The 16,418-nt window shown below is 43.6% G+C and overlaps 1 protein-coding gene across 4 annotated transcripts in view; it reads left to right on the top strand.

Annotated features, from left to right (window-relative positions):
* Window positions 1-15,920, top strand: part of LOC119845389 (lethal(3)malignant brain tumor-like protein 4) — a 70,151-nt gene extending 54,231 nt beyond the window's left edge. For 3 of the 4 annotated variants that reach the window (XM_043506186.1, XM_043506189.1, XM_043506188.1), the window contains 2 exons: window positions 6,287-6,349; window positions 11,006-15,920. In XM_043506186.1, the coding sequence (XP_043362121.1) occupies window positions 6,287-6,349; window positions 11,006-11,134 (192 nt within the window). In that variant the 3' untranslated portion in view covers window positions 11,135-15,920. The remainder of the gene's footprint in view (window positions 1-6,286; window positions 6,350-11,005) is intronic. The other variant, XM_043506187.1, reaches the window with a different exon arrangement.
* The last annotated feature ends 498 nt before the right edge of the window (window positions 15,921-16,418 follow it).

Below are 16,418 nucleotides of genomic sequence, written 5' to 3'. Positions count from 1 at the left end.
TTTTGTTGATCTCAGGATACAAGGCGCCTGGTCAGTCACAGACAGATACTTTGGGCTAGAAGGTTGGTCATAACAGCTGTTGTTCTGGATCCTGGCTCAGCATGCCAGTCAGTTGGTCTGGTCTGGTCAGGTCCCTCTCCTTCACTGGCCCTTCTCAGGCTGAGCAGAGGTGGATGGGCTGGCTCATCTCACCATGTGGGTTCGGTGCAGTACAGTTCATTTCAGGATCAGGTGAAAAGCTTAGAGGGAGAGAGACGCGGGCAGAAAGGGAGCACATGAGGGATGGGAAAACATGTCAGGATGTAACATAAATCAGGTTGGGATCCTCGCTGGTGCAGTAATGATGAACAGGCCTCCCCACTGGAGTATCGAGGTCTAGAGTCCTGGCAACAATCCTCCTGCTGCAACGGCACCGATAGTAAAAAAATGTTTTGCTTTTGGTTCTCCCCACCCCCAACCCAAAAAAAGTCTTTAACAGCTCCAAACAAAATAGTGGGTGGAATAATCCATCCTCTCATTATTTTGCCCACCAATTAGGCTTAATTTCTGATGCTCAAATTTTGGTTAATTGGTTTCCGCTCCTCTTAACACAGTGCTTGGAGTGGTGTCAGTGGATCCTTTCTGTTTAAATCAAGGCTGTCTGTCTGCCTCCTTCTTGCAGCTTTGCCTAAACAGTTTTATATAACAGATCATTGTGGCACTTCATGAACATTTACCAACTTTCCACCAGTTAGGCTAACAATTAAAATAGGCCCTACTAGGCCTCAATTGTTATAACAGGGCACATCAGATTTTGTCCTAAATATCAGTAAAAGGACCCAATCCTGCAGAATTCCTATGGAGCCAATGAGATGTCCATGAAAGAAGCACTTGGAGAACCAGGATGTACAATGTAATATAGGCCTGTGAAGAAGCTAGAGACAGCAGGACTTGCTAGGTTTTACTGGACATTAACTAGAGCTGGTCCTTGAAACCTGGACTCATAACATCTTCCTGCCAGGCAGTAGTTGGTCAGTGATTGGTGCCAGGTGCCTCGGAACTCTGAAAATTCTCCTTTAGTCTGAAACTAAAGTTCTGTTTAATTTACAAAACCCACATTAAAGAAAAATTATTTATTTTAATCTCTAAAGTCTGAGAGCAGCTGAAATGAATGACCAGCAGTAATCTGAGACACCCAAGTAAAGGCTTTCCGTCAATAATATTGACCAGTCAAAAAGAGCTGTCATTTGAATGAGGGCTTGTTATTTATTGAAAGCTTCCTGTCATGTTTTCAAAGTGGAGTTAGATGGTAGGGTTGGGAGGGTCGAGTCCCAGGGATCTATTAATATGTGACAGAGCTTGAATTACTCATTAGTTAATGCCTCATGAGATGTTAATACAGAAGGCTGTGGGAGATTGTCCTTGTGCAAACTGCATGTGGATTATAAAGCTCTTGTTAATACTAGCTCCTATTTGCATATTTTCATATGGCCTTGTCAATCCTACTTTGATATGTTATTACAAGGAGGCCCCATACTGGCTTAGACTCCAGCATCCCACTACTTTCAAAATTGTTACCAGGTATAATAATAGAGATCTATGCTAGAGGGAGTATCCATCAGAGGAAAGGGGTAGTTAAAGATGCCAGAATTATGGAGACTTCAGTATCCTAGCTCAAATCTAAGACCTCATTGCAACCCTTATGGAAGAAGCCCTATAGAATTTCATGATATTGAGGATGTGTGATGTTCCCCTGGTGTTATCTGGACCGCTGATCTGCTAGGCCACACCAATTCTCGACTCTGGGAGCCAGCCTTACCCTGCTCTGCTGTGAGAACCCCCACTCCTGGGCTGTTCACGCACAGCCTCAGGCATGTAAGCTGCTCCCAGCTACGTGAGTGGGCACTTTTGGCCAGCTACTGCTTGGATTGTGCAACCGAATGACGCTAGCCAATATCTCTCGTCCCAGACACAACCCTAGGAACCTCCATCTTGCAGTATCCAGTTATGCCTGCTGGACACTGCAAGCCTATATGAGTTTGTCAATTTAACAAAGAAACTAACAAAGAAACTTCTTATCCCAAGGGGCATCTCTGACACGCTTCAAACCAAACACACTGCTTCAGTTAGAATAAACAAACACATTTATTAACTACAAAGATCGATTTTAAGTGATTATAAGTCAAAGCACAAGTCAGATTTGGTCAAATGAAATAAAAGCAAAATGCATTCTAAGCTGATCTTAATACTTTCAGTGCCCTTACAAACTTAGATGCTTCTCATCACAGGCTGACTGGTTGCTCTTCAGCCAGGCTCTCCCCTTTGATCAGCGCTTCAGTCGGTTGGTGGTGATGTCTGTAGATGAAAATGGAAGAGAGAGAAAGAGCATGGCAAACGTCTCTCCCTTTTATCATGTTCTTTCTTCCCTCTTGGCTTTGCCCCGCCCCCCCCTTCAGAATCAGGTGAACATTACCTCGCTGTAGTCCCAAACTGGCCAAGGGCTTGTCTACACTGGAAAGTTTTGTCACCAAAAACTGCCTTTTCACGACAAAACAGCAAGAACGTACACACTACAATGGGACTTTTGTCGCAACAAAAAACTTCCACCCCTACAAGAGACTTTTGTCTTTTCCCCTCCCTTTATTGTCGACAAAGAGCCAGTGTAGACACTGCGGATTGTTTTGTCGACAGAACTGGCTTCCGTCAGTATCCCACAATGCCTGCCCTGATCGCTCTGCTCAGTGTTTTGATCTCTGCTGCCCTGCAGGCAGGCACCCCTCCCCTTTCAAAGCCCCAGGAAGTATCTGGGCGCTGCTCCCTTTGGGGAACAAACAAAGAGCAAATCATTGGAGTGCTCCTGGTCTGCCCTGTGCTAGGAACCCAACTGGGGGCAGACAGCTGCTGCAGGGGGAGGGGGACAGGCCGCTGGGCTGATCTGCCCTTCCTCCGCACCGAGAGCTCACAGAGCTACTCACGATGCTGCTCTCGGCAGCCGACGGGGTTGTGGGAGAACTCGGAGAGAATCCCAAGATGTGCAGTGATCAGCTCTGCCTTCCCACAACACTGCACTGTGGGATACATACCCATGGTGCATTGCTCACCCTGTCAATGATGGTGTCCCCAATGTGGACATGATCTGTCAACAGAAGGAGCAAGTGTGAACACCCTCTGGCGATTTTTGTTTTGTCGACTTATGGGTGTTGATATAAGTTTTGTCAACAAAACTTGGTAGTGTAGACAAGCCCCAAGGGAAGGGGGGGTGACTCACCCAAGAGTCCAACAGATCCTTTGTTGCTGCCTAGGCCAGTGTCTTTTGTTCCTTTGAGGCTGGGCTGGGTTTGTCCCATACACGCCTTGATGAGGTGTGAACTGCCCCTCTCTTCCTGAGAGTTTTGCCTGGCCTTGTTTTATGCCATGAGGACATATTTTCAGCCTCATAACTATATACATACAATTATAACCTATAACATTACTATAACAACAATGCTCAGTGCATCATGAGCCTTCCAAAAACACCCGACATGACAAACTTTGCATTGGATACCACACAATCATTTTATAAAGGTGAACATGGGAGTGCAGGGTGTTCCCCCAAGGTACAGAGCGTCACAGGATGTTCTCTAGAAATTGCTCTAAAACCTATGGATCAGATCTCCTGTTTCTTTCCCTAGCATGCAGAGCCACAGGTGGGAACTTTTCCCATGGGCATCTCTGTCATGTCCTTGCAGAGATCACCACACAGCATGTGGGGGGCTTTGTGGCTTTCCCTGTGGGAAGGGCAGGTTGGAGTTTACCATCCCACAGGAAAAGCCCTAGTGCCCACCCACAAATCTGATGATCCCTGGAGATCTGCAGGAGGCCAGAGATATCCATGCACAAGTCCTGTATCTCCAAACCAACTCTGGTGGCTAACAGCCCCCACTGGGTCCCTGGCACTATAGCTTCCCCCAGTCTCATTCTTGGCCATGCATCATTGCTTCCCTTAGCCTTCCCTGATTCTATTCCCAGGCAGCCCCCAACAGTGCAGAGTACCCTCTGCTGGGCCAGAGGAGTGGGGAGGCTGTTGGCATGAAGCACCTGAGCCCTTCTTCCTCATGGAGGTGGAGAGCTATGTGAGGAGGACTCCCCTCCATATGTGGATGGAGTGGGAATGCATAATCAGGCATAGGATCTTCAACAATGAGAGCCTTTGAACCTCCTATTACTGTATTCTAATCTAGCAGGTCTCACAACATACCCTCTCACGGCATGGTGTCGCTCTGCAGACACCCTGCCCTCAGTTCCCTCCTGGTTCTCCCAAATAACCTATTACAGCCCAGAGTATAAAGTAACATTTCCTCTCTTAGGGTCTAAATTGTTGTTTTATAGAATATCTACTTTCCTCTTTGGCCCAGACTTTCTCCTGGTGCCTTCCCATTCAACTTGTTCCAGCTCCATCCCCCCCCCCGCAATTCCATCTGACTGCAGCCTCTCTGCAGAGTCGTTTCCACAGGTCTCCTCCTGCTCTGGTGCCTGGATTCACAAGTCCTTCATTCAGGACTCTACAGCCCTCCCCCTTGGTCTGTGCAGTGATTCAGGCAGGCTTCCCTATCCCACCAGTATCCAGGATCTGGTTCCCGTTCCAGGGAGCTGCTCCCTTGCAGTTCTTCTCTGCCCCTTGAAAGTCACCTTATAGCTGACTTTTATTATGTTCAGGGGTAGCCACTTGATTAACCCTCGCTCCCGTTCCCAATTTATCTGCTAGCCCCTTAAACATCTGTTTTCTTAAAGGGCCCATATCATGGAATAGGGTTGGCTAGCTCTGGGCCCCACTGCCCTTTAAAGGAGACAGACCACCCTGTTGCGTGTACTAGAACATGTAGTATAGATTTTTCTATTAAATTCTGTAGCACAATTCAGAAACCTATAGAGAGGTCTTAATTTTGTTTAAATTCTTTAGGCATTTTCCATAGGGGAAACCAAGGAGAAATTACCTCTGCAAACAACCTAGGCTGCTGGATTCACATCTCATCATTCAGAAACCCCAAATTTCCTTGTTGTATAAAGTTACCATTTTTTTGTGTGGATCTTCTGAAACAGAGCTCTCCCTGCTGGCCCAGCAATAGTAGTTAAACACTGGGCCTGATCCTAAATGGTGCTGGGCACCTACAGTTCCAATGAAATCAATGGGAGTTTTCTGTAAACAGAAGGAACCCTGTTTGCTTCGTTTCTGTATAGTCTCATGGGAGCGAGAAGGAAGAATTAATATTTGCTAAATTCAGAAACATTAGAATCAGTAGGAGAAGGCATTTTGTATCCATGCTTTTTAGGAGAGGATGGGGTTGGGCAATCAGGAGTTAAAAAGAAGAGAGAGGAAATAGTATTTGACAGTGTCCCTTTTAACTACTTGTCCATTTGCATTGGTGGGAGAAATGTCACGTCTATACCAACTCAAGTGAACATGCCTTATGAAATAGAGCCATTCCCTGTAGGAAGCATCCAATTAGTAAGAGATGTTTGAACAGATTATGCCTTGATATACAAATCTTCCATGAACCATGGAAGTTAGAGACTGAAACGACACACACAAAGTCATCTAGTCTATTTCTTCTCTCTCTCTCTTCCCCCATATAGTGCACTGTATAGTCCAGTTTTAAATAACCTAACTCATGGGGCTTTCACCACATCCCTGGGGAGACTATTCAACAGTCAAACACATCTCACCATTAGAAAGTTTTTCCCCTACGCAATGCAAAATTAACTTTTCCTCATTTTATCCCATTGGTCGTAGTTCTATTCCCTTGCTTCACCATAACTGAATGGTAGTTCCTTTCTCTCCCTAGTGCTTCCTCTTTTCACATGTGTGTAAACTGTTGTTTCCCTTCCTTGGGCAAGTGATACATATTTAGTTGTCTAAATCTTGCCTCTTAGGGACACTGTCAATTCATTTAAATTATCTTAATTTCCAAAAGTTCTGTTTTCTGACAGAGCGCCCTCTAAATCATACCTCCTGGTTGGTTGGTTGATTTGATTTGTAAATCCTTAAAAAAATGTCAATGTTTTGTAAGGGCTTTTTCAGCAAGGGAGAAACTGGTGGACTCTCCATGGGAGACCGTGGAATTGACTATGCGCACAGTGCTATCAGATGCACAGAGGAGACAAATGGAAAAAGAGACTTTTGCTATCATCACTTTCAGCTATAGACATTTTAGATGTCATTTGTAACTGTAATAGGCAGAACATACTAAGATGGAAATATGGTTTTTAAGTTGATGGTGTCCCATTAATTGCTCCGTGTTAACTGCATTATTTCCACTATATATTTTAGGTGGCTAGCTTTGTCCAGCGTTTACCTGGCTGTAAGGAACAAGCTTCGGTATTCAGGGAAGAGGTAAGTAAAGCTTGATTAAGTGTTGTCCTGTAGCACTGGAGGTTCTAATGCCAGCCACGGGCTCTTGCCTTTCTATTGATTTGGAGTCATGGTGCCTAGTGCCTAATTAGGCTATGATTTCTGCTTATGAAAGAGAATGTGGCACTTCTGGGGAGCTGCAGCATCCTCGCCAAATTCCAGCATGAGTAAAACTTTAAAACTGGAGGGTGAATTTAAACTTGCATAGGTTATTCTTCAGGTCCTGTCTTGGACTATCATGTAGTGTAGTGCACTGCACTGCTCTGCACTGCAGATTTCATCTGCTCCTTCAAGTAATGGGATATGCCTAAGGCTACATTTTAGTCACGGATATTTTTAGTAAAAGTTATGGACCGGTCACAGGCAATAAACAAAAATTCACAGCCCATGACCTATCCATGACTTGTACTATATACCCCTAACTAAGACTTGGGCTGGGGTGGTCGAGGGGCGCAGCGGATGCTGGGGGGGGGTGTCTGTGACCCCCCTGCTGATACGGAGGGGGTGAGGGCGGGGGCAGGGCATAGCCTGGAACACCTGCTGGTGCTGCGGGAGGGGCAGTGGCCCGGGACCTGTGCTGGTGGGGGATGGTTCGCAGGGCTGGCAGGCTCCCTACCTGGCTCTGTGCAGCTCTTTGGAAGCAGCCAGCATGTCCCTGCAGCTCCTAGGGGAGGGAAGGCCAGGGGGACTCCACATGCCATCCCCACCACATGTGCCGTCTCCGCGGCTCCCATTGGCCAGGAAGCACAGCCAATGGGAACTGCGGGGATGGTGCCTACAGGCAGGGGCAGTGCGCAGAGCCCCCTGGCCCCTCCGCCTAGGAGCTGCAGGGGCATGCCGGCTGCTTCCGGGAGCCCCCCTCCTCCCCGAGATAAGTGCTGCCTCAACCCCCTGCCACAGCCCTGAGCCCCCTCCCACACCCAAACTACTGCTGCTGCTGCTAACCCAGGGGCTGCCTGGCTCAGGCAGACCCTGAGCCAGCTGTACCAGCCACTGCAGAAGTCACGGAGGTCACAGACAGTCACAGAATCTGTGACATCCGTGACCTCTATGACAGACACGCAGCCTTAGGTATGTCTGCTTTTGTTAGTGAGGTTGGCGACCTGGGGATTCTCTTAGAGATTGCTGTCTGTTCCTGGATTTCTAGGCGACAACAACGGATGAGACTTTTTTTGAATCTGCAGCTGTTTTGGAAGTTGTAGCCTTTTCTCTTGGATGCAAATCTTGCCACAGTTTTCCCTGCCTTTGTAACATCCCAAGTTGGATTACTCTGAACTACACTCTGCCTGGCCTTCCAACACCACTCAAAAACTTCAGCTACTGGAGAACCTGGCTGTTTTGTACTTAGCAAACTTTCTCTAATGAATCATACCTTTGCTCTCTGGACTCTATTGGCTTCCAATTACATTTCCAGGTGAAACTCAAGGTGTACTTAACACTCCTTTGATCAGCTCGCTTATTCGTGCCTCCTTTTTGCACCATCAGTGTGTTGTCTATTTCAATTGTAAGTTCTTGAGGATAGGAACTTTATCTTCTCTATGTTCTGCGAGGCACTTAGCATGTTCTTGGGTTCCGAATAAATAATAGTACATAGTGCTCATTGTAATGGGCATACTTTTAATAAATCCAGATATACATAAATGATTGCACCCCTGAGATGGTTGCATTTCAGTGGCAGGCAAATGGAAGTCATGCTCATAGTTATGTATATTGATACATATTTTCATTCTGTAAAACAGTTTGAGGCTTTCAAAAAGTACTATACAGAAGTTAATATTACAGTGGAACACATTAACTAAATAGAGGGGGGAACATGGAATTTATCCTCATAAATAGGGGACTTTTTAGTGTAACCGAGCACAGGGAAATAACCTGATTCCTGACAAAGTATTCAGAAAATAGAGATTTGGATAAATGAGGTTCTACTGGTAAATCTACTAATAAAGCCACCATTCGAACTTTTTATATCTTGTAATTAGAGTTAATTTCATTTCCAGCATAGCTACTTCCTATTTCACCTCTTGCCTCCAGCAGTCCAGAGCCCTGCTCAGCACCAGTCCCTACCCTTGGCATAAAGAGGTTCATGTATTTTCAGACTTGTATTCAAACTAAATTGTCAGGTTTAAATCAAAACCCTTTAATAATGGGCTGAGCTTTAGCAAGAATCTGGCAAGAATTAAGGTGTGAGTGACAGAACCTCTGAACTCCACTAGAATAGTCCATTAGCTGTAATCAGGCCTGTAACTGCATTCTGTTTAGGTAAATGAATCCAGCGCAGGCTTTGGGGAAGAGAGGAAGTTGATGCTTTATTTTCTTATTGAGTTACCTTAGCACTAAAGAGAACTAATTGTGCAAAGAATTTTAGAAAGAGGCCAAGCAGGCTGGAACAAAGTGACACATAGTATACCATAGGCATTGATATTACATTTGTGTATGGGACTAATTCAGGACTGGGTCTCTTTAAAATAAAATGACTTAGAAAGTAACAGGATCAATGTGAAGCCGTAATAATTGTATCAGCCTCAAAATATGCTGAACTATACAACTGCTTTTCCGCACACATTTTTTTTTTAGATCCATTTGGTTTTATTTAAGCAGTTCTCTGTTTATTTCTAGGCATTTCCAATGTGCTCATCACAGCAGTCCTGTACCTGAGTACCTTACAAACATTCATGAATTAAGTTGTGTGACCCCTTATGAGTTAGGGAGCATTGCTGGAATTCCCATGTTACAGTTGCAGATACTGAGGCACAGAGAGGTTAAGTGACTTGCACAAGATTGCGCAGTGTTTTTATGAATAGGGGAATAGAAATAAGATCTGGCTCCCAGTTCTTCACCTTGCCCACCTGACTGTCCAGTGTAATTAGACAGACCCACGCTACTCAGCCAATTGTTAAAATCCAATAGATTTCCAGTTAGAAAAAATCCTAGGAATGTAAGAATTGTCATCCTGGATCAGAAACATGCCATGCCTAGTCCAGGACCCTATTTGTGATATTGGCCCGTGCCAGATGCTGCAGATCCTTGTAATGGACATTGATGGAGTAGTTTGCTATCATGGGGTAGTACCCCAGAGAGTCCTTTCAGGCCTTAATCACAGACCACAACCACTCCAGGTTCCCTTCACCACCGTGCTTTATTATGTTCTTTCAACAGGCTACAGCCTGTAGTGTTTTATTTACATGTATTTACATTCCATAGCCAGCTTTCCTGCAGCAGTCCTGCCTTCCTTCAGACTCCCTCCTCTCTCACACTTCCTTCCTGTCAATGTATATAGTCCCACCTGCTGTGGCTGCTGCCCTTTCAAGTAGCCCTTCAGCTGTAGCTCTACTCAGTTAATTGACACCCTCAGTCAACTACTTGTCCAATTAGGTCCCAATTAATACCAAATAATATAATACCAATGGGTATCAGAGTGACAGGATGTTGTTAGCTCCTGACTCAGCACACTTTGTCCCACTTGTCTTTAATGGAAATGCCTTTCTTGCCTCTATCAGTTAATATTTGGCTTATGCCCTGAAGCACTAGGAGTCTATAGGAATTATAACTATCCTCTCTAGGGTAACTGTGGATGTTCTTGTTAATCCATGTAAATGTCTACTCCCTTTTTAAAAAAAAATTGCTAAGGTCTGGGACTTAGTGATACCTGGTGGCAGTGAGTTCCGCAGTTTAAATATCTATTTTGTAAAAACATAAGAAGAGGGTTACCTTAATCAGTTTTAAATGTGCTTCCTTTCAATTTAATTGGATGTTCCCTTGCACTTGTATTATGAAGGAGGGTAAATAGGAGCAGACGCTTTATCTTCACCGTACCACGCATTGTTTTATATACCTCTCTCGTTTCTCCTTCCTAAACTAAGCAATCTCATTTTATGCCTTTGAAACTGATTTTTCATGAATCTGTTTTGTTTTCTGCTTACGTGGAGATTCCATATTTATAAGCAGAATTGTACTTCTGAAAATAATCAAACTTTTAAATAACAGGAAACTGTTTCTCAGCTATGAGATTTCAGCATCTGTGACCAAAGCATTCATGCAGATCTGCAGGTCAAAGATCCTTCACCTTTAAGTTTTGCCCTGAATAGTTTTAATGGGACTTCAAGAAGCTCTGTATAAAGTAGCAGAGTGTTGTATTACTCCAGCCCATGATTGGTGTGGTTTCTGAATAACATCCTACTGGAGATTTGCTTTCCATGATTTTTCATGATTTTTTGGAGTGTCAGGTGTATGATTTTACTTTCTGAATAGTTCGTAGGATCCTTGATTGCATCTGAATTTTAAAATGGAAGTAATCCTTAGGCCACAATATAGTTCCTAATGGACATAACCAGCCATCGTAATAGCCACTAACTGCACCCTTATCAGTAGTCTCAGCATAGGTGCTTTCACTTCCAGAGATGGTCCCTCTACATTAGGATTGAATCATGTTGAAAAGGGCAGCATGTGCAGGAAGTTTAGCTTGTGCATGCCTATATGTGGATAAATACAGGAGTTCAAGGCTCAAGGCTTGTCACCCTGCTTTCTTTCATCAGCACCTAATACATTATGTTTATTTAATTGAAAGCCGGGAGCTGGGGAGGGAATCATGGAAGTTTCCTGGCAGAAATCTTCATTTTGTACTGTTTCTCTGTCCTACAGCAGATAGACGGTGAAGCCTTCCTCCTCCTGAACCAGGCGGACATAGTTAAAATACTGAGCATTAAGCTGGGTCCAGCACTGAAAATCTACAATGCCATCCTCATGTTCAAATCCGCAGAAGAAGACTGAGAAGATCCCTCTGATGCAGGCCAAGAGGGAACAAAGAGAAAAAGGGGGACCGCATCAGCAACCGAGCGCCTAGTGCCTGCTTTACATAGTGCTGAATAGACTGACTGGAACACTTGTAAGCGGGGCCTGATCACGTTTCAGACTGACTTAATGTGAAACCCGTTGAAAGGATATTGAAGATGTAAAAATCCTGCCCCAGCCTGGGATAGGGGTGATGTCACTTCCAGGAAGAGGAGATGATTATATTTTCTAATTGAAATTGGTTTTGGTATATTGATCTCTTTTTAAGATCTAGAAGAAACCTCCCGTTATAAGGGGAATCCAGGGTGATCTTATTAGAGGAGCTGCTATCTCAAGCAAAACCCTATGAGCAAAATGACTGTTCTGTCTAATGATAGTGCCTGAAAGAGTCTGAATTATCACCAGCGTGTACAATATATTCTATATGTTTAAAACTTGAGGGGGGCAGTAGGAGAACAAAGGGGGACGGGTTGCACTTCAAAGCAATGCTTTGAATTCCTCACCACTATGAATCAACTGCTGACCCTTTCCAGACTGGTTTTAAAATCGCACAGTTCGTCGTCTTGCTCTTGGCTTTCAAATACTCTCAGCTAATTAGATGCCTGCAGACCAACAGAACTGCAGCATTGGGGGTCAAAACAGCTCCATCACAGGGATGGTTTGTTATTTTTGGCAAGAAAGTAGCAATTCCAATTCAGACCACAAGGTTCGTATGACATGCTCCAGTTTTTCTGAATGCAGAGTTTAAAAGACTTCATTCCACCAGGTTTGATAAAGGCAACTGGAGAGAGCTCTAAGATAGGCCAGTGATTGGAAGAAGTTCTGTTTTAAGACAGGCAGTGGTTGGGCAGAGATATCTACTGAGGGAGTGGACCACGCTAAAGATATTTGGAAAAATGATCCTAGCTCGTGCATGCCCACGAGGGATAGTTTGGACTATTGTCATCTCTATATCATGGAGATCTTACTGAGGTGAAGGGCATTCATGAATTTGGTGGTCTCACTAAGACCCTCACCACCTTAAGAGCAGCATCATGTTTAAACAGTCCTGTTTAAACCCAGTTGTAGCTAGCATGTTTCTCCTCCCATTGTGAACAGGACCTCCTAAAAACATTTGCTTTAGTTTTTAAACAGCAGGTACTGTGTTGAATGACTAAAGCTTGTCATGGCACTGTCATATAAGAGTTCCTTGGAGCATTCCAGCATCGCTGCAGGCAGAATTGGCAGAGAAGGCTCCTTGGATGAGGCTGAGGATTTGAATGGAAAGGGAAAAGTGCCTTTTGCATACAGGACTGAGATGAGGCTTCTGCCAAGAGAGAATAGGAACAGAGCGAGGCAGCCACCTCTGCTTAAAATTCCCTACCCTCAACTTGACAATGGCACCAGACAGTCCCAGGCTTTCTGAGCCTATTTAGGAAAGGCAGAGGTTCAAGTAAGAGAACTAGCTTGTCCAGAATGATACAGGTAGTAATTGTATCGGGGGGGACAAAGTGTGTCGCTATGTCCCTGTGCAATACATAACAATCCATACACTTTGGTACCAATAAAGTACTGGCAATATTTCCTGCTCTTCCAAAAGAGACAGTGTCATTTTTAGAGGCAGAATGCCCCTTGTGTGATGCCCAATATGTGACAATTACACACAATTGTTACTACACTGAAAACTCCTTTCAATATAGCCTCGGGGAAGTGATCACTTTTTTCCATCCCCAAGAGTTCTGTTCTGCGATCTCCCATGCCTTGGACCATCATGGCTTCATCCCTGGCCATCCTGTTCATTGGGTAGTTGTATATCAGAAATCTGCTTGGGGATTTTGTTTGCATGTGGGAGAAGGGGGTATTCAGAGGGATCCTCAGGAGCTTAGACAGTATCTGTCCTCATAGAATTCCACCACTCAAGCCTTGGTGTATGTAAGCGAGTTAGCACTTCTGAATGCTATAGCAGTGCTAATGTTATGTGACTTGGGTCAGGCTTGCCCTCAGTCAAGACCAATGCTGGATGAGTTTCCCAGGGGATTGCATGGTGGGAAGATATGAACCGCTCTCAGACACCGCCAAAACCCCCCAGCTATTGTACTTGGAGTCTACATCACCAGTGTAGCTGCTTTTGTCCTAGTCCCACACCTACCGCAACAGCTAAGTTCTAAACTACCAACTTCTATTTAAACGCTTTGAACGCAACTGTGTAACACAAACATAAGGGCAACTGTTGGTCTTCCAGCTATACCGCCACTACACCCATGTTCCAACTTTACTTTTCAGCTTCTGATAGCAAGGTCTCTGTAACCTTCGTCAAGTAAAAAGTCCTTTAAAATTGTAAATAGAGCAGAATCCAGGCTGCTGAATCTGTTCAGTGTAGGATTAATTTGTGGAGCAATATGTCTCCCAGCTTTCTATTTTTGTACAAGGAGTTAAGGAGTTTAAGCCTTCCACACCGAAGAGCTACTGTAAGTAGGGAGTCTTTATGATTAATCTGAAATATTAAATAACAGATGGTGCACTGCATACACCACTGCAGTAGAGTTTAGTAATTTAAGGCAGCTTTGTGGTGCTGGGTCAGATATGCACTTTATAAAATAAGTACATTTCCAGTGTGATAACGGGATAATCACCAAAGAGTGCAATTTCATTATCATAGTCTGAGCATACTGGTACTATATAAAGAAATGCTGTGGGGAGACTTAGAATACAGTGGGCTCCTTTTTATGGTGAAGCTTTTCATTTTATGGTAAACTTCACCCTAAGCAAAGGGTCCCTATAATTGGAATCACAAGTAGCACATCTCATGCACTGACACACTTCACATTCTAATTGAGACACCATTACTTAGTGGTTAGAGCAGGGGCGTGGGAGGCATGGCTCCTGGGTTCAGGTCCTGGTTATTCCACTGACTTGCTTGTGTGATCTTCATTGAGTCACTTCATCACTGTGCCTCCCCAGGATCTGTAAAACCAGGATACAACTTACCCATCTATGTAAAGTGCTTTGACATTATCTGATGAATTGTGCTGTGTGAGTGCAGTGTTTCACTATGTCTCTGTTCCCAATAAGCAGGTCCTACTGAGTTTCCTGTTTTCCTTCCTTCCCTAAATTGGGACCCTCAGCAGGAACAGCACATTGGCTCCTGGCAAAAAAGGGAAAAAAAGAAAATGAACATCAGTGAAACAAGCCATGAGGGTTGCAATCACTGGGATTATTCAGAGAGAAGTGAGATCTTTAATTTAGGGGCTTTCTAGCCAGTTGCATCAAAGAGAATTTGTACTTGCCTGGAGTTTATTCAAGAAGAACAATAGCGGTAGCTTCTAGCCAGGAAGAAGGAAGGGAACCGTTTAGGGATAGAAGGAGCGGGAATATGCTTCTTGTGCTTATTTTTCTAATCTGGTCACTTTCTTCGCAGAATAAGCAAGAACGTGCATCTATTATTAGCTCGATTCCTTCACATATATATCTATTTTTAGTAAAAACAAACAACTTTACAATAACTATTCAAGATTTCAAATTTTTTTGCCATCCCATTTCCAATAATTTCATTGGAAAGCTAAAAAAGTAAAACACCTGAAGTTTTACTTCAGCGTGCTTCCCAGCTCAGGTAGATGGACATGCACTAGCTCTGCTCAACCTATCACGCTTCAAATAGCAGCGTAGCTGGGGTAGTACAAGCAGCAGCTTGGGGTAGGCCCCCTAAATACAAACCCACCCAGACCTCAGGGTACAAACTTGGGTGGTTAGACCCCAGCTACACTGCTGTTTTTAGCACGCTAGCTCAAGTGGAGTTAGTGCATGTCTGTCTACCCAAGCTGGGAAGCACACTTCCAGCTGCAGTGCAGACATATTTTAGGAATAAAGGCTGCCACTTCTGTAAATACTAGTCAATTTGTCTTTAAGCAAGAGGTCTGAAAGCACATGTTTGAATTATATTTGTTTGTTAGTTTGAAACCGGCTCTTTAATTTCCTTTAAAGTAGAAAGAAAAATTTTTTGGCTCTTGTCACTTGCTTTGGGGGTTTTCATGATCGGACCCTAAACATAAGCAAAAAAACAGCTGTCAGCCGGACTGAATTTCAGTTTTAAGACAACAGCTATTTAAAACAACAATCAAAGATAAATCTATGACTTCATCAACACAGCAATACAAAGCATGACAATTATTACACATGGATTAGCAAGGCAATTGGAAAGCAGAAGTTCTAAATGATTTTTGTTATATTTGTACAGTATGTTGCATTCCCATCCCCTTTTTAGAAATCAAAAATGTTCAGATCTTTTCTTTTTAATCCCTCTTAGCAGGGAGTCTTGTTTTCAAATTTCTGTCTCATCACAAATGAACATCCTTGTAAACTGATGGTAGCAAATTTCTGCTCTGTGTAATTAATCGCATTAGAGTTGGACAGAAGCAGTCGGCACCACTGATAGCAAAATCATACAACCAAAGAAAAAGAATTCAGCCCAGGGGATAAACCAGTTCAGCTGTAGAAGATTTCCTGTCTGCTACTTTTATGCCCTGTTAAGGGAATGGTACCACAGAAAGCTTTAAATTTTTTGACATTTTCTCCATCACGTGATGAGCTAGTATATTTTCAAACTTCTATGACTTGAACTGGAAATATGAGCAAAATGGGGAAATTCACAGTGAGGTTTTCATTTCAGCATTTGAAAATTGTTTGCTATTTAATACTTGAACCTTTTATGCTAGCTGCCCCATGTTTGACACTGAACTACCACTGATGCTTTCTTCTGGAATTGTGAATAAAATTAATATAATATTTGTTTCAGTATGACTGATTCTTCCTGAGTTTACTGTAATAAGGATCTGACGCACATGGGTGTTGGTAAGGAAGTGGGCTTTATTTCGTGCCTACAATCATATGAACTGGGTGAGGGTGACAAAGGTCAGAATATGCTGACTTGAGGAATTTTTTGTGTCCACAAGCATACCCCTGAAACTGCTTACAGCCAAAGACAAGTTCCAATATTTTTGCTTCCAAAATCAGTGTAGTTCTGTTGTGTGTTTAGTGCTCCAGGCGATCGTCAAACAGGACAGCTCCCATACAAATGGGAACTTGTATCAACTGAGATTTTAGGCTCATAATCTCAGAACATTTCGGGATTTCTGTTCTTGTGACAACTTCTTTAACTCCTAAAGTTTCTTTTCTTTCCACTCATCCCAATGCCATTCTGTACTATCCTCAAGAAGTGCTGTGATTGAAGTACCTAATTTGTAACAAATTAGAGATGACATGTTAACATCAGCATGAATCTGCATAA

The sequence above is a fragment of the Dermochelys coriacea genome, chromosome 19 (genome assembly GCF_009764565.3).
Source record: "Dermochelys coriacea isolate rDerCor1 chromosome 19, rDerCor1.pri.v4, whole genome shotgun sequence".
Classification (NCBI taxonomy): domain Eukaryota; kingdom Metazoa; phylum Chordata; order Testudines; family Dermochelyidae; genus Dermochelys; species Dermochelys coriacea.
This window is presented reverse-complemented; position numbering and strand designations above follow the sequence as displayed.